The 26,416-nt window shown below is 44.6% G+C and overlaps 1 protein-coding gene across 1 annotated transcript in view; it reads right to left on the bottom strand.

Annotated features, from left to right (window-relative positions):
- Positions 1-26,416, bottom strand: part of PLEC (plectin) — a 285,737-nt gene that overhangs the window by 107,097 nt on the left and 152,224 nt on the right. Inside the window, 3 exon segments of the mRNA XM_030220355.1 lie at positions 10,408-10,574; positions 22,695-22,787; positions 25,323-25,400. Of these exon segments, the coding sequence (XP_030076215.1) occupies positions 10,408-10,574; positions 22,695-22,787; positions 25,323-25,400 (338 nt within the window).

The following is a 26,416-nucleotide window of genomic DNA, read 5'->3' as shown; positions in this document are numbered from 1 at the left end:
CTTCCAGCCAGGTACTAAATGCATTAATGACTCTACAGTCTCAGAAACAGACTCCTTGTAAGACAAGAGAGTGCTAGCATTCCACAGAGAAAAGCAATAGTCACAAGTCACCATGCACCAGGCTACTACTTATCTCCTAGAAATGAGATGCAACCTACGTTAGACTATATTTGCTCCTTCTCAGAACACAACTAGCCTGCATCTAAAGAACTGGACCAACTGCCTACCAGTGATGGCAGGTTTCTGGCTTAGTGGGATAAAAGCCACAACCCATCTCCTCTGCACATACCACCGGCACAGCCTGACAGTCTGTGGCAGAGAAAGCCAGCATACTTCCTGCCCATGTCAAGAGAACTCTCAACTGGTCCCAAGAACACTGGAAGGAACAATGGGGGGGGGGGGGGGGGGGAACAAGAGACAGAAAGCAGAATGGGTGTGCAAGGACAGATATAAGGAAGGAAGGATGGACAGCAGGCAGAGTGGATGCAAGGAAGGATGGACAGAAGACAGGAGGAGTGTTTTAAGGATGGAAGGACAGACAGCAGGCAGGAAGGACAATGCACAGAAAGGACAGCAGATCATGAAGGCTGAAGAATGTACAGGATGGACAGCAGGCAGGAGAAAGACAGATGGACAGCAGGCAGGAATGTTGGAAAAGATGGAGAGAATGCTGGAAAAGATCATGCCTACATTTCTTTCAGCTGCAGTGCAGAGCGGATGGAGTACAGGGAGCCAGTAAAGGTGGTAACTTCCTTCTCTTCGCTCTCCAGCCCGTTCATCAGCGCATCCAGGCCTGCTTTGGGTAGTGTCTGCGATACCTGCCAGCTCCTGGATTCCACCTCCGAGGGCACCTCCTCACACACCATCACCACTTTGTTGTGCTCCTTGCTCAGAGACCCTGTATGGGTGACCCTGGTGCCCCGCCGCTTCCCCTTCTTCTTTTTCTTGTTGGGGGTGCTCATGTTGCTTACAGTTCCCTTGTTCCTAGACTTGCCCTCCTTTAATAGTCCTTGGCAGGGGTCCCAGTGCTCCCGAACGATTCAGGGTATCCTTGTAGCCTCAGCACCCCCTTCAGACCCACAGGGAATGCTTAAGAACCCCCAACGTGCCAGAGAATACGCTGTGCACAAGGGCTGCACCACCTGGGTGAGGAGTGAGGAGCTGAGGAGTCTCACTGCAGACTCCCAGCTTGGTGCCTCCGCCCTCCCTCTACCCCACCTAATCTGCACTGAGCCCCAGGAGCACAGCAAACCTGCCCAAGTCTGCCTCACAAGAGGAGCAGGGCAGGCCAGCTCCCTGCTAATACTTGTTACAGTCTAACTTTAGATGTAGCCTCTGGCTAGATTTGGAATACTTAACAGGAGTGTGCACCAGTGTGTATCTATGTGTCTGCATGTGGAAGTCTCTGGGTGTGTGTATGTGTGTGTCTCTCTCTCTCTGGGTATCTCTCTCTTTCTATTTTTGTTAGTGGCTCTTCCCCCCCCCCCTCCCCCTTACCCTTTCTGGTTTTGTCTCACCTGAAGTAGGAGGCTCAAATGTCTCTTTTCAGAATCTGCTCTTTGTCTTCAGTAACTTAGAAGGGCCCTGTGTCAGGGACTGCCTGCCTGAGGGGGATGGGGGGGGGGGGGGGCATAATCCTCCCACTGTTCCCTAGGTCCTGGCTGAGGAAAATGCTTAACCTCTCCCTTCACAAATTAAGGCTCCCACAAGGCACCAGTTTCAAGCACTTGAAGCTGCCTCTGTACCTGGGTTCCAGCCCCAGCCCTGTCTCCACTTTTTAAAGCATCTCGGTGCTGATTTGAGGAGGAACAGGGGACTAACCCCTATCACCCCTACAAATGAAAGTACCCAAGTGATGGGCTGGATTTAGGAACCTAAAGCAGGATTTTTTTTTTTCATTTTGGGGTGGGGGTTCTAAGGAAGGAAGGTGTGATTCTTCAGTAGAGACCATATATCTTACAAGTAGATGTCTCCCTTACTCCCCAGTCCTTGGTTATTCCTTCACTCACAGTGCTGGAAGTGAGTTAGCCTCCCCCTGGCTGATAGCAGACCTAGCCTTGGCTCAGTATATATAAGGTATATATATATTACCTATCATTTTTACAGTGCTTCTAGATGTAGATGAATATTTAGCTAGATGTGGATGAATATTCAGCTATGCTAACTCCCTTCCCCAAACACCTTCCAATCTATCTGGATACATAGTAACATAGTAACGTAGTAGATGACGGCAGAAAAAGACCTGCACGGTCCATCTAGTCTGCCCAAGAAGATAAATTCATATGTGCTACTTTTTTATTTGTACTGTCCTCTTCAGTGCACAGACCGTATAAATCTGGCCAGCCCTATCCCCGCCTCCCAACCACCAACCCCGCCTCCCAACCACCAGCTCTGGCACAGACCCTATAAGTCTGCCCAGCACTATCCCTGCCTCCCACCACCGGCTCTGGCACAGACCGTATAAGTCTGCCTAGCACTATCCCCGCCACCCAACCATCAGCCCCGGCACAGACCGTATAAGTCTGCCCAGCACTAGTCCCGCCTCCCACCACCAGCTCTGGCACAGACCGTATAAGTCTGCCCAGCACTATCCCCGCCGCCCAACCACCAGCCCCGGCACAGACCGTATAAGTCTGCCCAGCACTAGTCCCGCCTCCCAACCACCAGCCCCAGCACAGACCGTATATGTCTGCCCAGCACTAGCCCCGCCTCCCAACCACCAGCTCTGCCACCCATTCTAGGCTAAGCTCCTGAGGATAGACAATATGCTGTGTACAGAACTGCACCACCTGGGTGAGGAGTTCATTATTTGCCATCTCGCTCCCTAAGATCGCTCACTCAGAATAGATTGGTAGCACCTAACCACAGAAAGACAGTTCATGAGAGTATTAGATGCTCCATATTCTCAGTGCAAGGCCCGTACCTATGGAACCTATTACCTTCTCAATTACGGCTAGAGACATCTCTTACTCAGTTTAAAATAGGCTTGAAAACATTCCTTTTTACGGATGCTTTTCACTGATTTTTAGCGATAGTTTTGGGATCCCCTTTTGTGTTTACTGGAAGATGAGACAGCTTACCTTTTACCCTCCCCATCTTCTCCTTTGCTTACTGTAGTTCCACCCCTTGGCCCACATTGTCTGTCTGCATGCTTCACTTTTCTTTTCCTTTCTTTTGTTATTCTTAGAATATAAGCCACCTAGATGGTCTGTCCGCATGATGGGGTAGCAAGTACTCAAACTTGAAACTTGACTTGTCCAAGGCCGAGGAGTACCAGTGAAAGAAGTAGGATTTGAATCCTCCACTATGTCACTCTTTTTACTCGCCCACTTCCCACAACTGAATGGATATAGCCAGAGAAAGCACAAAGGGGCATCCAGTGCATGGCACGGAGAAAGGAGAACGCTACTTGTCCCGTGGGAGACTCACTGTCACCAGGAGGTGGAGGGAGAAAGTGCACAACACTCCAGAGCTACTCTATGTCTGTGCATCCAATACTGTCTTAGCTGGAGTAGCTTGTCCTGCAGTAAGGAAGCTGGCCAAGCTCCCATTTTTACTAGGTCCTGGGCTTCCTCAGCAGATTCCCAGTCTTCATTAGAAACAGTTCTCCTGTTTTAGGGTTGGAGGGGATGTGCTGCTTTAAAGGACCTTAGTGCCGTCCTGACAGAGGGAGGGCTGCCCTGTCTTGGGATAAGAGTGGATTATATGCTGATAATGTGCAGACAACAGCATGGTGAGGATCACAGGACTCACCTCATGGACCACTGTGGGAACTGGCAGCTGTTGTTCAAACTGTCAAAACCAAACACTCACAACCAGGCAGCCTGCAGCCTCATATTGAATTATTCCTCCAAATGCTTCCACCAACTGCCTTCTACAGGCAAAGCCACAAGGGGTCAAGATAACAGGAATTCCTCACAGCAGGCCTGAAGGTATCTCATCCTGCCACCAATATAGTAATAATATTATTAAGGGGAGAAAGTCTGACAGATGAGGAGAGAGACAGAGTAATGGAGAGCAATGGAGGAAGCAAGAGAGAATGTGCCCTCTTCACCCCCCCCCCCTTCCAATCTTTAAATTTGTCTAGAAGAAGGTAAAATAAATGCACAGCAACTCTCTGTTCATCCTGATGTCTCTGAAGAGCTGATGGGCACTGCATTACAGCTCTGGAGTCAAACACGGAGTTGCCTACCTGTAACAGATGTTCTCTGTAGACAGCAAGATAAATCAGACACACCAGTGGATGATATCATCTGATGACACCACCACACACAGTCACAACCAGAGGGAAGGTGGACAACCACACCTTCTGGACAACAGCAAGGAGCGAACATAGTAACCTAGCACCAAATAATATCCACTTCATGAGAAACTGGGACAAAACGAGCAAAAACATATTGAACAAAATAGCCCCATTCAAAACAAAAACAAGAAATAAAAAACAACCAAAACTCTTGTTCAACGATGAATTACTAACTATTAAAAAACTATTCAGGAATCTAGAAAGAACATGGGCCAAAAATAAAACAGAACGAAGCAAAGGCATATGGAGAAAAGCTATAAGAATTTACAAACACAACATAAAGAAAGCCAATGCAGAATTCTACAACACATATGTGAACCCAAAACAGATCAACATGAAAAAAATATTCAAACTCATGAACAATCTACTGAAAACCCAGGACGTACTGGCATCAAATGAAACACCAACTACTGCAAATGAGCTTGCACTGTACTTCAAACAAAAAAATAACAACAACAAGATCTGACCTCGCGAGATCTCAGACATCCATCACAGACTTCTTACAAGAATGCAAAACCAACAATATCCAGAGCATAGCAGACAGAATCCGGTTCACTTTCGAACCACCCAAAATAAGCACAGTAAAGGCAGCACTGACCAAATACGCACATGCAATATGTCTGCTAGACGAATGCCCCAACTATATGATGTAAAACCCACTGGAATGGTTCATCAAATGCATCACCAAACACATCACATATTTGCTATCTAAAGGTCAATTCCCAAAAGATAAAGGAGAAATCATACTCACTCCAATCCCCAAGAATGCAACTAATAAGTTCAGCGATCTCACAAACTACAGACCAGTGGCCTCAATAGCACTATTGTGCAAAACAATGGAGGGTCTGGTAGCACAACAACTAATGGAATACATGACAAAATTCTCAATCTTACATAAATCCCATTCAGGATCCAGACCACAACACAGTACCAAACGGTCATAATCACCCTGATAACGGAGTTCAGAAGCTTGATAAGCCAAGGACAGAATATATATTATTACTACAATTTGATGTGTCAAGTGCATTCGATCTAGTAGACCACACAACACTAATGGCCATGCTTGACTACATGGGAATCAGCAGAACAGTGGCCGCATGGTTTGAAGGCTTCTTAAAGACCAGATCCTACATAGTGAAGATGTCCAACCAGTTATCAACATCTTGGATCTCCGAGTGTGGGGTACCACAGGGATCACCAATATCTCCAATACTGTTCAATGTAATGATGGCACCACTTGGAAAAAAAATGGAACTAATGGGTTTCAACCCATTCTTATAAGCAGATGATGTTTACATACCATTCAAAAACAGTGTCAAAGAAATACTAGACAAAGTTAAAATAGGTCTGGTCCTAAAAAAACAAAAACAAAAAAAAGGTCTGGTCCTTATGGAAAACTGGGCAGCAACATTCAAACAAACTAAATAGGGACAAAACCAAATTCCTGGTTCAATCAAGACCACACAACCCCACATCACATCAAAACTTCACAATCAACAATCAAACATACAAAATTGAGGCAAAGCTAAAAATACTAAGAATTATCCTCTACAAATATCTATCATTGGACAGTCAAATATCAGCAATAACAACAAAATGCTTCAGAACACTATGGAAACTGAGAAGGATCAGGAATTATTTTCCAAGACAATCATTCTGGACAATAGTACAATCAATGATACTATCACAATTAGACTATTGCAATGCAGTCTACGTAGGGTGCAAAGAGAACACACTAAAATCACTACAAACCATCCAAAACACAGCAGCAAGGCTAATATTCAAGAAATCAAAATTCGAAAGAGCTACCCCACTACTCGAAATACTACACTGGCTGTCATTCAAGGCAAGACTAATCTTCAAAGCTAGCACCATTATTTACTAAATATTATCTGGTATGTCGCCTGAATATATGATAGATATAATTGAACTATCCCCATGAAATGCAAGCCCAGAAACCAGAGGCTACCTGCTCCTTCACCTACCCAACTGCAGACACATAACCTACAAAATTATCTTCATGGCTGGATTTTGCTACCTGGGTTCAAAATGGTGGAACTCAATACCAAAGGTCACACGAAACATCACCAATTATCTCCAGTTCAGAAAAGATCTAAAAACCTACCTCTTTAAAAATATTCTACAAATAAGTAAATAAGACTTTTCACTTCCTAATTGCAAACCGTCATTAATAGTAGATTCCTAATTGTTAGTGGCTTCCTATTTGTAAATCAATACTGTCATTTCTACCAGAATGCAAATGTAAACAATCATTGTAATTTTCAACCAGAATGTACACTAAGCCACTTTGAACTGAAACTTAGTTTTGGTTAACAGTGGGATATAAGAATGCATAAATAAAATAAAATAAAATAAACAATACTCAAAGATAATGAGATGCAAATATAGGCATGCTAATAGATTTGAGCATTAGGAAGTTCGGCAAGAAGATTGTGCTTGGCACATGCGAAGAGTTCAGCGGTAAGCTCAGGTCCTGTGTGCATGCGCCTGGTAAAACTCAAACGTGAAGCACGCACTGGCGTCCATTTTCTGCAGCCTAAATATAAGCGTTTACATTTTTTTTTTCTGGATACTTATATTTAGATGCAAGTAACAGACACCAATGTGTGCTCTGGGGTTTTTTTTAAAGCATGGCTGCTTTAAATTTAGATGCAGGACAATAATGCCAATGTGTGCTTCACATTTGGGTCTGCTGTTTCTCACAGCCAGCGATCAAGGGCTTGCACAGGCTTCCTTCAGCTTCCAAAAGCAATCAAAACTGGTAGAGTTTGCAGAAAGAATCATAAGAGAAGCATGAAAATAATGGGAAATCCTCTCTTCCAACACCCTGCCTCCTCAGACCTGGCGCTATATTTTTACGAGTGCTCTTTTCTGATCATTGGGGAGGAATGCAAAATGACCTCATTTAAATGAGCTTGACTACATTTTCAAGCTTTTTGCTACGCTAGACCCCCTGGTAAATGTGGGCACTAGTATGGCACTAATGGCCTCTAGTACCCGCGTTTACTTTTGATCATCGGCACCTGAGTGTGCTCAGACATCTGGAGCAGAAGCTTTGTCTTCCTTCATGAACAGATCTTTCTCCAGAATTCCCCACCACTGGATTATGTCACCAACTGATGTGGTTGATGTCATCCTGATTCTCAGCAGAGAACTGGAGTTACCACATTACACAGACCATCAAATACAGATCAGGGGTCATCATATTCAGGCACAGGCAGCTCCTTGTGACTCTGGGCAAGTCACTTAACCCTCCATTGCCCCATGTAAGCCACTTTGAGCCTGCCATGAGTGGGAAAGCGTGGGGTACAAATGTAATAAAAATAAAAAAATATAGATAGCCAGACACACAATAAGGACAACCATGAAGCAGAATGGTTATTCAACATACCTAAGAAAGTGAAAACATAACTAGGGAATGGTCTGGTCTAAAAAATCAAAAAATTGTGAAACTGGTTGAAAGAGGCCTAAACTAGAGGTGCCCTGGCCTTGATGGAGTGCCCAACCTTTGATTCAAACTTTAAACATCTCTTCACCAAGATCTAAGAAACTGCAACGGTCCACTATTAAGAAAGCCACAATTAATACCAGAATGGACTACCCACAATTTATAATCTGTTCACTGCAACTGATGCAGGTAGAATATACTGCTACACAGATTTTTATATCACCATTATGATAGAACAGGAGGACAATTAAATAGGAACATATGGATCCCAGGACTGGCTGATGCTGAATAAAGCCATCATGACCAACTGTAAGAAAAATAGAAACTTCATGGCTTGACTCTAAGAAAGCGTGATAGCATTCCCTACACTTGGATAACCAAATCTCCTGAAATATATAGAGTGACTCCTGGATTGACAGAGTACATCAAGCTCACTATGAATATTTGGAAACTATGCTCCAACTAAATTATGAAGATGGATGATTTGTCATTTCTGTTAACAAAATCCAGAAAAGAATGTTTCATGGAAGTTCCCTATCATCACTCTCATTTTGTCTGGCACTAAATCCACCAAGTGCTCACTCACTGGACTACACATCTAGCTTTAATGCACGAGGCACTTAATGAGACAAGATAAACTCATACCTATATTTGTGGATTATTTGATGAAGGTATAGAGCTTCAATGATCATCATTTGATGAAAAAAACTCTTGAGTAGTTAAGTTTCTCAGATCTCGTCAGGAAGATTTTTAGTTTGGACAAATATGTAAAGGCAACCTTCCTTAAAGGAAAACTAAGAAAAACTGAAAACCTCTCTCCGACAGAAGAATAATGTAAAATAACTCGAGCAGGAGGACGCATGTAAATGTCTAGTAGAAGACTCAGCAATTCAGCACAAATCACTTAGAGAAAACATCAGCAAAGAATACTACAGAAGACTAAAACTCATTATTGAAAAGTGCTTTAACAGCACGAATAAGCTATCAATCAGCTTGCATCACCATTTTCTCATACAGCTCTGGAATTGTAGACTGGCTCCCTTGAAAAATTGGAGCCTGTGAAAATTTGTAAGCAAGAATTCCCTAGGATAGGAGTACCATGTCAGATACAGACTTAGAGTCATTATGTTGTATGGATGACCAATTTGTGGAACACTGTGTTACTTGGTGGATCAGAGACAACCTGGAGATCAGTAAGTTACACAGATGGTGAGACAGCTATGGGAACACTGCATTATATGTTGGGACAGACACTGCTTTTTGTCACCATGTTACTTGGCACATCAAACAGTTCTGGGATCAACTCAATATAAGGGTCACTACATTACACAGGTCAGACACAGCTCAGAGGTCAGAGAAGGCTCAAGCATCATCATGTTACCTGCTGGTCAGACACAATGAAGGGAGAGAGGAGTCAGACCCCACAGGTCAGGCTCAGCCTTGAGGTCACTGAATTACACAGATTATTCAAATCTGAATCAAAACACAGCTTTTCACTACATAGGCTCCAGAGTCCTGGGTAAGCAAATGCCACAGTCAGTAATCGTTCCCCACGTCATGCTCAGTGCCTCTGTGGAATACAGCCCAGCAGACCACTGCTCAGTTCAGCCCGTGCTGGGGAGACTGATGAAAGAGGCTGACCTTGCATGTAGCTATAGGTGTCTTCTGTTGGAGGATGGGAAATTGACCCTGTTGTGTAACAATCGTTTTTGGCTCCCAAAGGCTATATGTGACAGAATTTCCTACTGCCCCCATCATTCTCTGCAGCTGAGAAGAGGTACAGTGATTGCCATAGTCTACTTAAGGGCTCATTTTCAAAGCACTTAGACTTGCAAAGTTCCATAGGCTAAGTCTAAACGCTTTGAAAATATGCCTCCATGTCTCCTTAAAATAAGGAGCACAGAAGAAAATCACAGGGCATCAAGATTCTTACTCAGTCTACAGCAACTGGGTACAAATGTCCCTGAATGCATTAGGTGACTGTGCATTTGTGTGTCCTCAAGTTTGTATGTATATCATCGAGCAATGTCCCTAAGTGCTTCAGCATGGAAGGAGTTGCTTGGCACAAGAGCATATGAGTTACCATACTGGGTCAGACCAAAGGTCCATCTAGCCAAGTGTTTCTAGCAGTGGCCAAGCCATGTTATAACTATATGGCAGAATCCCAAAACGTACTAAGATTCCTTGCTACTTATTCTCATAGATAAGCAGTGGCTTTCTCAGGTTTACCTTAATAACAATTTGTGGTCTTTTGCTCCAGGAATTTGTCCTTTTTCTAAACCCAGCTAAATTAACTGCTTTTACCACATTCACTGACAATAAGTTCCAGAGCTTAACTATGCATGGAGTGAAAAGAAAAAAACATTTTCTCCTAAGTAAACGAGCACACAATTTTTTCTCTGTGTGTTAGGGTTGTGCATACACCAGGTCCTGCTCTGTAACCTAGATTAAGTGTGCATGTGGACCCTTTCTCTATGTGACATGTGACCATGCTGTGTGTCCTAGCTACATATGCTCATAGGTTTTTGTTCTGTATCCAAGTTACATGGGTACATGTGTTCTTGCTTGGGTCATAGGTAATATCTACTTGACCTGTCCCTGATGTGTTCCCCATTGCATAGAAAGATTCCCATACTTGTGGCGGTGAATGATGGCATTGAAGAGGCGTCCATCCCTCCAGCTAGTGGTGAAATTGTCACAACGTAGACCCTGGTAGCTCTCTGTCATACGCTGAGACCATAGCAGCAGCTTCTCCTTGGCCGTCATGTCCTCCGACTGTCCGCTGACCTGGATATCCGAGATCTGAAAGGCAAAAGCAGGCATCATGACAGCTACATCTTCAATCAACTCCTAGCTCTGGCATTACCCAACAGTTCCCTAATCAGTTTTATACACACATGAGGGTTAGGATATATTCAAAAGACAAACAGCCTACCCACCTCTCTACCACAGCCTCTGGGGGAAAAAACAGTAGGGGGAAGGGAATAGAAACTAGAGACTAGGGCTGCCAAAAAATGCCAGGATGAGTCAAACTGAAGTTGCCCCACTGCATCTATGGACCAGTAGATCCCATTTCTCAACAAAAACAAGCAGAATTATTATGTAAAAGCAGTTATAAAAGTAGACCTGGCTCAGTCTGTCCATGATAACATGGCACTCAATGGCAACCCTAGAAAAGAAACCAGATTATTAAAACAAGAGTCAGAGTAGAAGAGACAGTGAGCAAAAAAGAGCTAGCCAAATATGAGGAAAAAGTGAAAAGAGGTAGAGGCTTGGAGACAGCACAGAGGGTGTAAGGAGAAAGTGAAGGAAATGTAAGGAGAGATGAAGGTGAGGAATGGCAAAGGCATATACGATGAAAGAGAGGTAAGAGAGAAGCATGGGGATTCGCAAGAGATTAAAGAGACAGTAAAAGGGTTTAGCAGAGGTGGAGAGGTTGAGGAAAGACAAGCACATGAGAAAAACATGAACAAAGCTTATATTTTTAGTCTTCTTTGACAGGGAAATACCTACTGCACCTTTATGGAACTCATCTTGAGTTCAGATTTGGAAAGCTTCATGATCTATTATGACTGGTTTTATTATTGAATTTATGACTGATTTTTGATGATTGATTTATTTTGCCAGGGCTTTGTTAGTAGTATGCTTTAAACGATTTTAGGTGATTTGATGTTCTTACTTAGCAACATAGAAACTTTGGCCCGATATTCAGTCAGTGGCAGGCAGCGCTTTTGCTGTCCGCTGCCGGAGTTAAACCTGGATATACAATGCTGGCCCATTTCTGGCAACCTGCATTGAATATCCGGGGGCTTATGCCAATATTCAGATCTAACCAGCTAACGTTTTAGCAGTTAAAGATAGGGTAGCTATTTATATGGTCCTATTTGACCGCTAAACTTATCCGATTAGATGCTGAATATGGGCACCTAACTGGATAAGGTGTGTGATATATCCAGTTATGCAATAGGTGACAACTGCCAATATTCAATGGAGATAATTGGTTAGCAGTTAGGTGCCAATATGCTATTTTTAACCGGTCAGCGGCCGTGTCTTGGCGGTTAAATAGCTTTGAATATCGGGGGGGATAGAGTCCAGTCCAGAACACCTGGGTTATGACCCTTAGCCAGTAGATGGAGACAGAGAAAGAGTATGAACGCCAGCCAATTAGAAGGCACTGTGTAGCTGTGAGCCTCTCAGTATATTTGTAACAAGATAATCAAAAATTGTAGAGCTAGCATAAATTAAAGGAAGAAATTCACAGCTTACCAAAGCTCAATCTTTTTTAAAACAATCCTGAAGAAACAATAAAATCTGAGCAAAAGAAGTGCAGAATAGAAAAAATAACCCTAACTGCACACCAAGTCTCAAAAACTCTCCAAAATCTAGAACAGGCTAAGGCCTATTCCATGCTTGAACATAAGAATAGCCATACTAGATCAGACAAATGGTCCAGGTAGCCCAGTATCCTGCTTTCAACAGTGGCTAATCCAGATCACAAGTACCTAACAGAATCCCAAATAGTAGCAACATTCCATACTACCAATCCTGGGGCAAGCAGTGGCTTCCCCTATGTCCATCTCAATAACAGACTATGAACGTTTCCTCCAGGAAATGGTCCAAACCTTTTTTGAAACCACATACACTAACAGCCATTACCACATCCTCCGGCAGCGAGTTTATTTATGTATTTACTTGTTGCATTTGTATCCCACATTTTCCCACCTATTTGCAGGCTCAATGTGGCTTACAGTGTTCCGTCTTGGCATTCGCCATTCCAGATTAAAAGATACAATTGGTATTATATAAAGCACATGGATAACATAATAGAATTAAGCAATCAGGTATATAAAGAAAACATTGAGTATATCAGGTAAGTAAGATGTGTTACAGTTCCTATTATGGATCCTTGTGGTATGCCTTGTTGAACAGATAAGTCTTCAGTGATTTACGAAAGTTGAATAGGTCGTAAATTGTTTTCAGGTCAGTTGGCAATGCATTCCACAGCTGCGCACTGATGTAAGAAAAACTGGACGCATGTGTTAATCTGTATTTTAGTCCTTTACAACTAGGGAAGTGAAGATTCAGGAATGTGCGTGCTGATCTTTTAGCATTTCTGGGTGGCAAGTCAATAAGGTCTGACATGTAGGTCGGGGTGTCTCCGTGAATGATTTTATGAACCAGAGTGCAGACCTTAAACGTAATATGTTCTGTAAGTGGGAGCCAGTGTAGCTTTTCTCTTAGGGGTTTGGCACTTTCGTATTTTGTTTTTCCAAATATGAGTCTGGCTGCAGTGTTTTGGACTGTTTGAAGTTTTTTGATGTTCAAGAGCTTAACTATTCTTCGAGTGAAAAAGTATTTTCATGCAGTTTCATCAAGTGTCCCCGATCCTTGTACTTTTTGCAAGAGTGAAAAATCGATTTTCTACCCATTCTACACCACTCAGAATTTTATAGACCTCAATCATATCCCCTCCCCACTAGCCATCTCTTTTCCAAGCTGAAGAAACCTAACCACTCTAGCCTTTCCTCAAATGGGAGGAGTTCCATCCCCTTTATCATTTTGGTCACTGTTCTTTGAACCTTTTCTAACTCCGCTATATCTTTTTAAAGATATGGTGCCCAGACCTGTATGCAATACTCAAGGTGAGGTCGCACCATGGAGCAATACAGAGGCATTATAATATTCTTGGTCTTATTTTGCATCCCTCTCTTAATAATTCCTAGCACCCTGCTTGCTTTTTTGACCACCGCCAATACTGGGCAGCAGATTTCAGTGTATTGTCTACAATGACACCTAGATCTTTTTCTTGAGTGCTGACTCCTAAGGTGGACCCTGGCATCAGGTAACTATGATTTGGATTATTCTTCCCAATGTGCATCACTTTGCATTTGTCCACATTAAATTTAATCTGCCATTTGGATGCCCAGTCTTCCAGTTTCCTAAGGGCTTCCTGCAGTTTTCCACAATCCGCATGTGTTTTGACAACTTTGAATAGTTTTGTGTCAACTGCAAATTTAATCATCTCCTTCATCGTTCCGTTTTCCAGATCATTTATAAATACGTTAAATAGCACCGGTCCCTGTACAGATCCCTGTGGCACTCCGCTATTCACCCTCCTCCATTGTGAAAAACAGCCATTTAATCCTACCCTCTGTTTTCTGTCCAATAACCAATTCCTAATCCAACGAAGGACATTGCCTCTTATCTTATGACTTTTAATTTTCTCAGGAGTCTCTCATGAGGAACTTTGTCAAAAGCCTTCTGAAAATCTAGAAACACTACATCAACTGGCTCACCTTTATCCACTTGTTTAATTACACCTTCAAAGAAATCAATCAAATTGGTGAGACTAGACTTCCCTTGGCTGAACCCATGCTGACTCTGTCCCATTAAACCATGTTTGCCTACGTGTTCTGTAATTTTATTCTTCATAATAGTTTCAAATATTTTCCCCAGCACTGAAGTCAGACTTACCGGTCTGTAATTTCCCAGATCACCCCTGGAATCCTTTTTACAAATAAGCATTACATTGCCTTCTTCCAATCTTCAGGTACAACGGATGATTTTAATGACAGGTTACAGATCACTAACAGATCAGAAATTTCATGTTTGAGTTTTTTCAGTACCCTGGGATGTATGCCATCTGGTCCAGGTGATTTATCATTCTAACTTGTTAGTTTGGTTCAGTATGTCTTCCAGGTTCACCAAGATTTCTTTTAGTTCCTATGCATCGTCACCCTTGAAAACCATTTCTAGTACAGGAAGATCTCTTACATCTTCTTCCTTAAAGACCGAAGCAAAAAATTAATTCAATCTCTTTCATATGGCTTTGTCCTCACTGAGTGCCCCTTTTGATTCTTTATGATCTAACGGTCCCACGGATTCCCTCACAGACTTTCTGCTTCTGATGTACCTGAAAAAGGTGTTACTATCAATATCATCTCCACAGCAAGTTCTTCTTCATATTCTCTTTTAGCCTTCTTTATCGGTGCTTTACATCTAGTTTAACACTGCTTATGTTGCTTCTTATTTTCTTCAATCGGATCCTTTTTTTATTCTTTGAAGGATGCTCTTTTGGCTCTAATAGCCTCTTAACCAAGCTGGCCATAAGACAAAAATGAGACACAAACTAGACCTTGCATAAGAAGCCCCTTTTCTTGCAAACTGAGGTCTGAAGGGTCAAAGCTGAAACCTTAAAAGTTTGCTTAAACAAAGATTCGATCTTTTGATCCTGAATATCTTTTAGCACAGTTCTGCCCTCAACTGGAATTGTCTCTTCTCAGTTACTGCTGTAATCAAAATTACCTTTGGTAACTTCAGCTTCTCTTTCTCCTGTGGATTGAAAGGATATAACGTATTCAAAGCTCAAGCAAATTGAAAACCAGCTTCAGGAGTATCCCACTCTGCTGAAATTATGGCTTAAAACAGCCAAACAGCAGGGAGAAAGGGTTTTTGTTTTGTTGTTGTTGTTTGAAACAGGTAGAAGGACATAAACAAGAAAGGGGGATAAGTTAACCCCAAACCAAAGCTACAGTACAAATGGGAAAAAGAACCTGGACTCCTCCAGGAATTCCACAACTGGAGTAACAAAATAAAAATCTGAAATTCCTTCTGATCTTAAAAGCTCAACTGGCTGACTAGCTCTCTAACTGGACCTAGGAGCTGTGTCACCAGAGCAGAGCTGAGCTGCACAGTTATGCTGTCAACATCTGCTGGAGACAAAGAATACTAGAAGGCTCATAGCTGCATGGTGCCTTCTAATAGGATGGAGTTCACAGCTCATTTTTTCTCTATCTCCATCTGCTGGCTGAGGGACATAACCCAGGTGTTCTGGACAGGTCTGGTGGACAAAAAGAAAGTTTACAATTTTTATTTAAAAATATGCTGCTTTATGTTTATCAATTCTTTAAGCTATTTTTAGGAAGAGCAAAATCACAATTTTAATACAGTTATAAATCTAAGTTACAAATCCAGAGATCTTGGGGTGCATGAGGTGGAAGAGAGAAGCACCAAGCAGGAACTGCGGAGAAGTAAGGGCCAATAGTGTTGTAACAGTTTCCTCTTTTACACTGGAGACCGCAGGACCTGGGCTGGCACGAGAAAGGAGAATTTATAGACTAGAAAACCACTCTGCCCACCACAAGTCATCCAGCAAAGACAATGTTTAAAATACACCGGAAACTGAATGAGAACTGGAAATTCATTTCTGAAAGCACATGGGTGTGGCACTATACCAGGTATGGGCAATACTATTCTGCAGATACAGGAGGGTTAGGTTGCACCAGGTACGATAGCATCTCTTCTGCAGACACAGTAGGGTTAGGATACATAGGTTTGAGTGACACTACTTTTGCACAGATTGGACGGTTGTGATACACTGGGGCTGGGTGCTATCACTTCTGGAGACACGTAGGATACAACAGGTTGTGCAATATTCATTCTGCTTGCTTTGGAATGTGGGGGAGAAACTACAGGACGTGGAGAATCTCATCTCTCTTTGGCGGACACAAGGGGAATGGATATTGTAGGTCTGAGTGATACGTCTTTGGCAGACTGAATAGGAAAGGATATACCAGGTTTTGCTGACAAAATATCTGCAGACAAAAAGTGCAAGGACACACTGAAGCTCTGTGATGCCCTGTCTGCAGACACGGGGCAGAGGAGGTAGACCCACTGGAATTGAGTAATATTACTGGCTGAAGTGGGAGAGAGGACACCTTCTACTGTTCAGAAACACTGTGGTGAGAATACATTGGTTCAGTCACACGAGCATGAGGATACAAGGCTGCAGATAGAAGCAGATGAGGCTATATCAGGGCTACTCCTACCTGATGTGAGTCTATACTAGGTCTAGGTCATATTGGTTCTACAGATAAAGTCAATGCTTAGCCTTCTGCATGGAGACAAGAGGCTCCCTCAGACCTTCAGGCCTGGGGACAGAGGAGAACGTATAGTCTGTGCTAATATCAGGAACAGAGAGGGGCTCCCTCTGATTGTGAACATAAATGTACAGAATACCAGTACTTTTTCAGGTAAGGGTACGCTTCTGCACCTAAGTGGCAGCAAAATGACTAAGTGCTATTCTGTAAGGGTGGCACAGTCTTTAAATGCAAAGGGTATTCGCATGGGGGAGGGGTTATGGGCAAAGCTGCCACTTACGCTTGCAACTTACAGAATACTGTAAGTTTGGCGGAGCCTTGCCACATTCACATGACTGCAGTTACGCCAGGTCTGTCTGGTGTAACTGTGGGCGTGTAAATGTTAGACGTAAAGATACCAGGTTCCACTAGTATACCGTAATGGAACCTGGACGCTCAGACGCTGTCAGAGAATAGGCTCTCAATGCGCAGCACTGGGGTGCCCATAAATAAGAGGCATCCACTTGCAGAATGACTCTCTATATATACGCTATCATGGTTTCTACACATACAGCTCAATATTCAGCCAGGACGGTCAGCTGAAATCCAGCACCAGCATCCAGATTCTGCAATGACTGCCAGTGCTAGTCCGATAGCGCTGATACTCAATCTTTTGGCCGTCCTAAATGTATCCAGATAGTAGACAAAATATTGCTCCTATCCCAATACCTCTGGGGACCACCCTCGCTGTCTATGAACTGCCCCAGCACTATCGGAATAACACCAGGCTGTATTTTCAGCGGCATTATTTGGATAATGCTGCTGAAAATTCCAAAATAAATCCATGACTGGCCCCTGTCACTTGGCCAGGTCACAGATGCTGCTCTCCAGAGAAGTGCTTTTGGATATCAGAATGATAAAATATCTATGGAGGTGGGTTTGGGGGCTTACAGGCAATGCAGGCACTCATCCATTTACTAGCAACATTTGGCCACTAAATGGAGAAGATATCTGCAAAAGTATTAGGCCTAGTTTGAAGGGCTAAGTGGTGACAGTGATCACTGTTTATGCACATGTTCCATAGTGCCCCTTAAAGGGATAAGACTGCTGAATACGTGAATAAAGTGCCCAATGTCAGCTCCAGGGGTTCTGGCTGGCAAGCAGTGCCGGCTGAAATATCCCCCACACTTGGCGTTTAATCATGACCTTGCTGATTTTTCCGAAGCCTCTTATGATCTGTTTTTCTCTGTGTGTTTCCAGTAGATTGGAAGCTCTGTGGAGCAGGCTCTCCCTTCTGTGTATTTGTACATTGTCCTGTAAAATTGGGCAACCCACAAAGCTCTTACAAGTCTGCTAACATCCCCTCTGTTTATTTTCCTCTTGTACTTCTCTGCCTCCTGGTCCCTCTCTCTTTCTCTCCCCCATCTCTCCTCTCCTCCCCCTTTCCTATTTGATTTTGCCCTGCAGGCTGGTATTCTTCTGGCATAGGGGTGTAGCAATTGCCTACTTGTAAAGGCAATGAAGAAACTGGCACCTTCCCTCCCCCTCCAGGGCTTCTATTAAAGGGAATTAGAAAAGACTTGTTGAGAGGGAGAGGGAGCAGCCACTAGAGAGGAATCAAAGGCAGTGGGCTAATGAGTCATCTTGTGAGGGACCACACCCTTCCTTCTTCTCCCCATCCCCCCTCTTCCTCTTCAGGCCAAGAAGTCCTGCAACTTTCACAGAGAGCACCCATCCCAGAAGTTCTAATCCCAACCTGGTATAAATTGTTTGCCTGTGTTCTGACGAAGAAGGGCTACCTTCGAAAGCTAATAAAAAAATGTATTAAGTTATGTCCAATAAAAAAGGTATCATCTTATTTTCTTTTCCATGTTTTATTTTGTTCTATTTCTACTGATTACCTTTAAAAGTGGACTAACATGGCAACCACATCTTTCTACTCAGGGAGAAAATATAAATCCACGTCAAATAGACTGAGCGGCCTGGATCCTGGTTTTACTTAGTGCATGCAGGGAGCCGTGCTCCTCTTCAATTTACAGGACTACATCCCCCTGTATGCATCAGGGTTTTCCAGGAGGACGGAATAAATCAGCATCTTTAACCCCCAACTCTATGGTCAACCCACCTGTATCTCACTTCTATCCTGGATCTGCCACTTATTCTCTGTGTGATTCTGGGTGAATCATTTTAACTCCCAGTGTCTGAGTTCTAATCGTGGCCCTGTCCTTGATTCTCTGTGTTACCTTGGATGAGTCACTTTATCTCCCTGTGCCTGAGATCTAATCCCGACTCTGTCACTGACTCTCTGTGACTCTGGGTTTCACTTTCTCTCCCTGTGCCTTAGATCTAATATCAGTTCAGCCACTGATTCCCTGGGTGAGTCACTTTCTCTCCCCTGTGTCTCTGTTTCTAATCCTGGTTCTTTTACTTTCTGAGTCAGCCACTTTCTTGAATCAAGGGGTTAGCATGGGTTCTGTGCACCATTTTCTGCACTACTCTCGCTGCCCTGTGCATAGGAAAACTGTGCGCAAAGATTCATGTAGACATGGCCACACTGCTCATTTAAATCCCAAGGTAATATAAACCCTGAAGGCAGGGCAAATGGTTTTCTAATGCTGCAGCTTTAACCTGTGATTTGAGGAGGTGTGAAAGTTAGTTTGTTCTTCTGTGGCTAGCATTAGTGAGGGATTTCACTGAAAGGAATGGTAGGGAGATGAAGAGATGAGGTGATGGTTAAAGTGCAGGTGCAGGCTTCAATAGTTTCAATAGTTGGAGCTAGGTTTGGTTCTGGGTTCAACACTTATCCACCAGTGGATGATTTGAGTGATCAGAATAGGGAATAATGAATCTGGTAACACAGTGAAATTGAAGGTTATTTTGAACTGAAAATGGACATTTGATTTATCAGACCTGTGATGAATTGGGAAACATAAGGAGCTGTTAAAATCTATTATGAGATATAGATATAGAAGGGTTCCTGCTCCCCTCTGATATCCTCTAGTTTTACCAAAAAGCTTCTTTAGTGTCCCATCAAATGAAATTTATAAAGTTGATATGTAAATGCAAGTTAAAGCTGTGTTTTTTTTTGTTTAAATTTAGAATATACATTTGGCATTGCAGGATATGCACATTATATGTATGTGCACAAACCACTTCCCCAGGTCCCAGTGCACAAAACATGGATTCAGTTGTTAATGGATACTGAATACATGCATGTTACCGTGGCGACCAGCACACTCTCCCATGTTTGATCATACTTTTGGCATGCAAATGATTTCCATACAATTTATTTATAGCATAGGGCATAAGAAAATGTTTTTACTGTGTGTTAGGAAACTGAACTGAAACAAAGAAGCTCTAATGCATGGCTTACTATATCATCCCCTGATCCTGAACATCTGCATGTCTCAGTGTTTCTCTGGATGACTCTGTCTGTGTGTGGTTCAACCTTCCTTTGAGTGTGTCAAAGCTGGTAAGTGATGGGCCATGTTCCTGCCACTGGATGAGGGTTCACTTTAAGCAGTCAGAAAATAGAATTTAAACAAGAGTGGGAGCCACATACATAAATGACAAAACACACTCGGGCCCTCATGATCAAAAGCAAACTCTGGCGCTAGAGGCTGTTAACGCCATACTAGCGCCAGAGTTTGCAGCCGACCCATGATCAGAGCTCTCGAGCGCCTGAAACAGCGCACTCGAGGGCTCTCAGCGCAAGTAGCATGCAAATGCATGCTAAACAGGGCTTCTGGCGTAATTTGCTTGCAAATGCATGCTAATTGGCGCTTAACGCATTCATCCCCAATGATCAGCGACCAGCGCGCCAAAGATTGGGTCGCTGGCCGCAGCAAAATCAATGCCAGCTCCGAGCTGGCGTTAGATTTTGCAGATCATTGGGGAGGAATGGTGAGCCCTGTCCAGCATGCTGGCAGGCCCCCCTTCCCCCCCAAGGCAAACGCGAACGGGGGGCTGGAGGTCCAGTGGACCTCCGGTCCCCCCGACGATCCCCCCACCCCCATGTTCACGAAGGGCTGGAGATCAGGTGGATCTCCAGCCCCCGAAACCCCCTGAAATCGTTGGTTGGCCGCCTCCGGCCAAAGAATCTTTTCCAACTGTGATCCATCGACGGGGGGGGGGGGGGGGGGGGGGCTGGAAGTCCGGTGGACCTCCAGCCCACCCCAAATCCTCGCCCCAGCGTTGTCCTTAGAATCCCTGGTGGTCCGTGGTGTGCTGTGGTGTCGTGCCGGCCCCCCTCCCGGCCCCCCTACCTTTTGTTGGAGGAGGGAAGCAGCCTGCCTGCCTCCCTCCTCTTCCAGTCAGTCGACGCCCAAAATGGCGGCGCCCAGCACCGCCCACTGCATCCTGGGATGCACTGGGCGGTGCTACAGACCATGTAAGGGAGCGATTCCCTTACATGGTCTGTAGCCCCGCCCAGCGCATCTCAGGATGCAATTGGCGGGGCTGGGCGCCGCCATTTTGGGCGTCGACTGACTGGAAGAGGAAGGAGGCAGGCAGGCTGCGTCCCTCCTCCAACAAAAGGTAGGGGGGCTGGGATGGGGGCCGGCACGACACCACAGCACACCACGGACCACCAGGGAATGTAAGGACAACGCTGGGGGGAGAATTTGGGGTGGGCTGGAGGTCCACCGGACCTCCAGCCCCCCCCCCCCCCCGTCGATGGATCACAGTTGGAAAAGATCCTTTGGCCGGAGGCGGCTAATCAACGATTTCTGGGGGTTTTGGGGGGGCTGGAGACCCACCGATCCTCCAGCCCCCCCCCCCCCCCCCCGTCGGGGGGGGGGAGGGTGGGAGAGGGTTTGGCCGGCGGCGGCCACGACGTTTTCTGGGGGTTTGGGGGGGGCCTCGTTGTTCGGGCCTCGGGGCAGGCTGTTTAACAGGTTTGGGCTTTTGACAGCCCAGACCTGTCAAACAAGTGCGGGAGGATTGTGCTGAGCGCATGCTCGGCACAATTCTCCCGCACTTTAAACATGATAATCAGAGATAATAGCGCTTCTTAGATTTGCATGCATTATCTTTGATCATCGATGCAGAAAAGCCTTGCGCTGTCCCGGCGCTATTTTTAGGGCGCTGTTTGGAACAGCGCAGGGCTTTTGATCATCTGCCCATCGGTGCTGAATCTTAGCTATCCCTCATCAGCTGACCTCAGCGAGGACTCGTTTCACATGACCCTACAACTCATGGCTTGCCTGTCTTCTCATCGATCACTCTGAACTCTCTTACTGACATTTAAATGTTTTCAATATTTTTAATACTTACTATTTCAATGAAATTTTAAAAATACACTAAAAAATCAACTTAGCTTTTGATTTTACATTCAAGTGCTTGAAAGTGAAAGTCAAAAGCTAAGTTGATTTTTTTGTGTATTTTTTAAAGTTCTTTGAAATATTTAAGCAGTAAAGTATTAAAAATAATACTGAAAGCATTTAATGTCAATAAGGGGGGGGGGGGTTCAGTGTGACCGATGAGGAGGCTGGTGAACCATGATTTGTGGGTTCATGTGAAACAAGTCGCCGCTGAGCTTGCTGATGAAGGATAGCTAAGATTGAGGAGTGCTGACTGTGTTTTGTCACTGGATGAGGGTTTACAAGCAAGGTAGACCTCCATTTTTTGTGGAATCTAATTCACTATGTAAAAGTGGCACAAGACATAGGAAGGGGAAAAGAGGATATGAATCACGGTACAGCAGCAGAGTCTCCCAAATGCAAACTCTTCAAGCTGCAAAGTTAACACACGGCACTAACTCTTCCCTTTTCAGATTCTCAGACTTCTCCTGCAGCCTCATCCTTTCCCACCAGGAGTCACTGTAGTGAACAGTGCAGATGAACTAGCTGCAGGGGACCTCACAGCTCCTGAAGTTCCAGCCTCTTCCACCAGGATTCATTGTGGCAAAGAATAAGGAAGAACTGGCTGCAGGGTTGCTCCCAGCTCCTGCAATCATAGTGATGGTGCTAAAGAGCTGAGTTCAAGTACCCTCCCCCTCTGGTTAGGATTGGAGCTCATGACTGACATTCCTGTGAAACAAGTGATTTGGAAGGATTCAGCTAACCTGGAAGTGAAGGATGATGGTCCATATCAAGCCTAGCGTTAGCTTGGGGTTCCCATCCGCAATGTCATCATTCCTGATGTTTACCAGTTTCACCTACAAAAGATAAAACAACCATCAGCTGACTGAATATCTCAGCTGACCATGCAGGCAGTTCCACCACCTGAGCAGAAAATGGCTGGGACCCTCAATATACATAGCCCACCCTCCCCCAACATCTTGGAGCTGTGGCTACAGAGAGGAGCCTCAAACTGACTGAAGTACAATTCAAAGTGCCTTCCTCATGGTCTACAGCTCTCGAATCCACCCTTATTCCAGGTGATAGGAAACTTGAGATGTGACAGGATGAGATTATTGCACCTCAGACCTCTCCCCTCAAAGATTCCTCAAATGGTCGCCTCTTTCCCCTATACTGTGTGTGTACACATATGAAACATACATTGTTTGGCAAACACACATGGTTTCCTGCAGTTAGTAAAACAGAGGAAACCCCCAATCCTGGTTATTTCAGACTACAGAAAATTCCAGCGATACAGTCGTTACCAGGCCCGATCTTGTGCTCAATCTTGTGCCTTGTTATTATTATCGTGTCTAAACAGTGCTGTGTACAGTTATCCAATGGCAGCCTCATCGGCTCTATGAAATGCTGCCAAACTACCGTCCAGCGGAGTCAAACAAGAGTCAATGAACCAGTGCTGTCTCTGTTTCTAAACTTATGTACCATCCCTCCCTACAGTTTAGGGCTGCATTTCTGAAGTAGGTTGTGAAAACTGTAAGGCTGTTTATAGCTCTTCTGCATGCTGTTTTAGATTCTTTAATTTGTAATTTTTCAGTTTATATTTTGTATTTCTTATCTTTTCATTACTTTTTATACTTTAATTTTTTTAGGGCTACATTTCAATAAAAATTTTAATCGTGATTAATCAAATGATTAGAGGTATGTTATTTATTTAGTTTTGTTCCCTCTGCAGCTTCTTGTGACTCTGGGCAAGTCACTTAACCCTCCATTGCCCAGAATCACAGGAGCTGCAGTAGGGGAAAAAATAAATAAAAAGGTTAATAGTGCAATTAATCGTGACTACAATTTTTAATCAAAATGCAGCCCTAGAGCTTTACAGCAATAAATAATTCACAATAAAATCCATTAAAAAAATACAAAACAGCACAGTAATAAATAAATAATACATCTCCAGTGAATATATAGCTGGCAGTAGTCAGCACCCCCAGTGGAAGTACTGTGACATTACCGCTACAGTCACCACCAGTTTGATACCTGGAGCCAATGGGGCATGAGCGGAAAGGGGACAACTCCAGCCCTACATACTAGACACTAGGGATCTGCACCAAGTAAGTCCTGGGGTCAAGAGGGGTTATGCAGAGGTTCGGGGGGGGGGGGGGGGAAGAGGTGGATTTTGGGCAGTGCTTCCTGTACTGAACTTCACAGATTAGGTGTTCAGATCTGGGGAGGGGGAGGTTGGGGATCAGAGGGGTTCGGAACCTTGGTGAAGTGGGGACATGAAGATGATTGGAAGGGGGGTGGCTGATGTGAAAGGAAGGATGGGGGAGTTCTGGAAAGGGAAGAGGCATTGGATTGTAAACCTGAAAGTTATGCGGGTACCCACCAATATTCAGAGCCAGCACCTGCAAAGCTAAGTGGTGCAGTTACAACTGCTTTTTGTGCAATCCTGTATAGCCACTTAGCTGTGCGGGCACTGAATATTGCTGACACTCCTCCCTGGCTCCTCCGCTCTGTTACCCCTCTTCACCCCGGTTCCAAAGTGCCAATATTCAGGAACTAAATATCTGCACACAGGCAGCCCCAATCAACTGAACCAAGCAGCAGCCTCTCCTCCCACTGAAATCGCTTTGAATATCGAACCCTCTGATTTCACATGGCAAGTATCATGCTGCCTGCATATGGTCTGAATAGATATGGATGGGCTGGAGTGTAAACTTTAAGGGGCTTCAATGTTAGCTTCAGAACTTTTACTAGCGCTGCGTACGTCTAGTAGCGCTATACAAATGATAAGTAGTACTAGTAGTACAAGAATAGTGCTGGGCAGACTTCTACAGTCTGTGCTCTGAGAATAGCAAGGACAAATCAAACTCGAGTATATTTATAAAGTATTGCATACCATGTATAATGAGTTTTATCTTGTTGGGCAGACTGGATGGACCGTACAGGTCTTTATCTGTCGTCATTTACTATGTTACTATATTACATAATCCACACACTTTACATCAGTTTTCAGAGGGGAAAGCAAGTACATGGATGGTATAATCAGATTCCAGGAAATGAAGTAAAGCCAGAAAAGTGTCTTGCAACATTTTGGTGATCTGATATTTTAAGCTTCGTACGCTGTGTTAGAATGGCAATTAATAAATATGACAGATAGATGGATGGGGTTTCTTAGGGACATCTGTAGCTGTGGCATAATAAGGTTCTGCTGGTTTTGGAGGATGCTAATCTGTTACCATTCATAGAACAAGATTGGGGAAGGAAAGGCCCTTGGCCAGTCTGCCCAACATTCCTGCCTAACTGGACAGCACAGGAAAGATTTTCTGCACAGGAGGCTGTGATCACAGGTAACACAATGCTTCTCTTGTACCCCCTTAAAAGCAGGGACTCACCTGGCGGTGCTTCAGGTAATCCAGAGCGATCTGGACATTCTGGAGCTTGTGGAAGCGCATGCGGCCTTTCTCTCGGGGCTGCAAAAATACAAGTGGAAAAGTTATCAAACTGAGCAATACACTGGAAGTTGTCATAGGTGAGACACACAGGACAGCTATCACCTGGGGAGAGAATGCAGTGCTGCTCAGCCTCTCCTGGAGGCAGGGCCGCCAAGAGACTGGGCCGGGCCCTGGGCAAGGCCACCCCTGGGGCCCCACCCCCATCCCTCCTTCACCCGCCCCCCTCTATCCACCACCGGGCCAGGTCCCCCTGAATTCAAATCATAGCCCCTCACCTCGACCTTGCTCCGTGTGAAAGAAGCACAGCAGTGGCAGTCTGCAGATCGCCTCCCTTCAGGCCTTCCCTCCCTGTGTCCCCCCCTCTCTTGGCGGCCCTGCTTGGTGGCACACCAAGTAAGAAGGTTTCAGGATTACCACAAGGAATATGCAGGAGATAGATCCACACATATTGGAGATGGACTGTATGCAAATCCATCTCCTGCATATGCACTGTGGTAATCCTGAAAAGCTGACCTGCTAAGGGTGCCTCCAGGAGAGGGCTGGGAAGCAATGAGATAATATATTACAGCTATTCCTACCCTCCATTCCAACCACAATGGCCACCACTGTGCTATGCGTGGTGGGGGGGTCCTCATAGGGTGCAATACCTTGGACTGTAGTCTATCCATGGATGGAAGAATTACCACATGCTGCAATAGATCTGATCAACGAGGAGAGAGAGACAGCAACGGCCGGACCTCTTTTTTATAGAACACAATTCCCTCCCCCACCCCAGAACACACATACCAAATACATCACACACAGAGCACATGCGGACTATGTAGTGGTAGTCAAAGTCCTCCTCCGACCCCCCCCCCCCCCCTCCAAGCTCTCTGGCTCCTGCCTCCTTCTGAAGGGTAGAGGTGGTATTCCAGCTGAAAGAAGGTGCTGTGGTCAGGGCACAGATTCTAGCGCCACTTCCCCTTCCCCCCCCCCCCCCCCCCCCACACACTGTCACAGACTGCAGTTCTCAGTCACAACACAGTTTTGGCGGC

The sequence above is a fragment of the Microcaecilia unicolor genome, chromosome 1 (assembly GCF_901765095.1).
Source record: "Microcaecilia unicolor chromosome 1, aMicUni1.1, whole genome shotgun sequence".
Taxonomy (NCBI): domain Eukaryota; kingdom Metazoa; phylum Chordata; class Amphibia; order Gymnophiona; family Siphonopidae; genus Microcaecilia; species Microcaecilia unicolor.
Note: the sequence above shows the minus strand (reverse complement) of the source record. Positions and strands in the feature narration are given on the sequence as shown.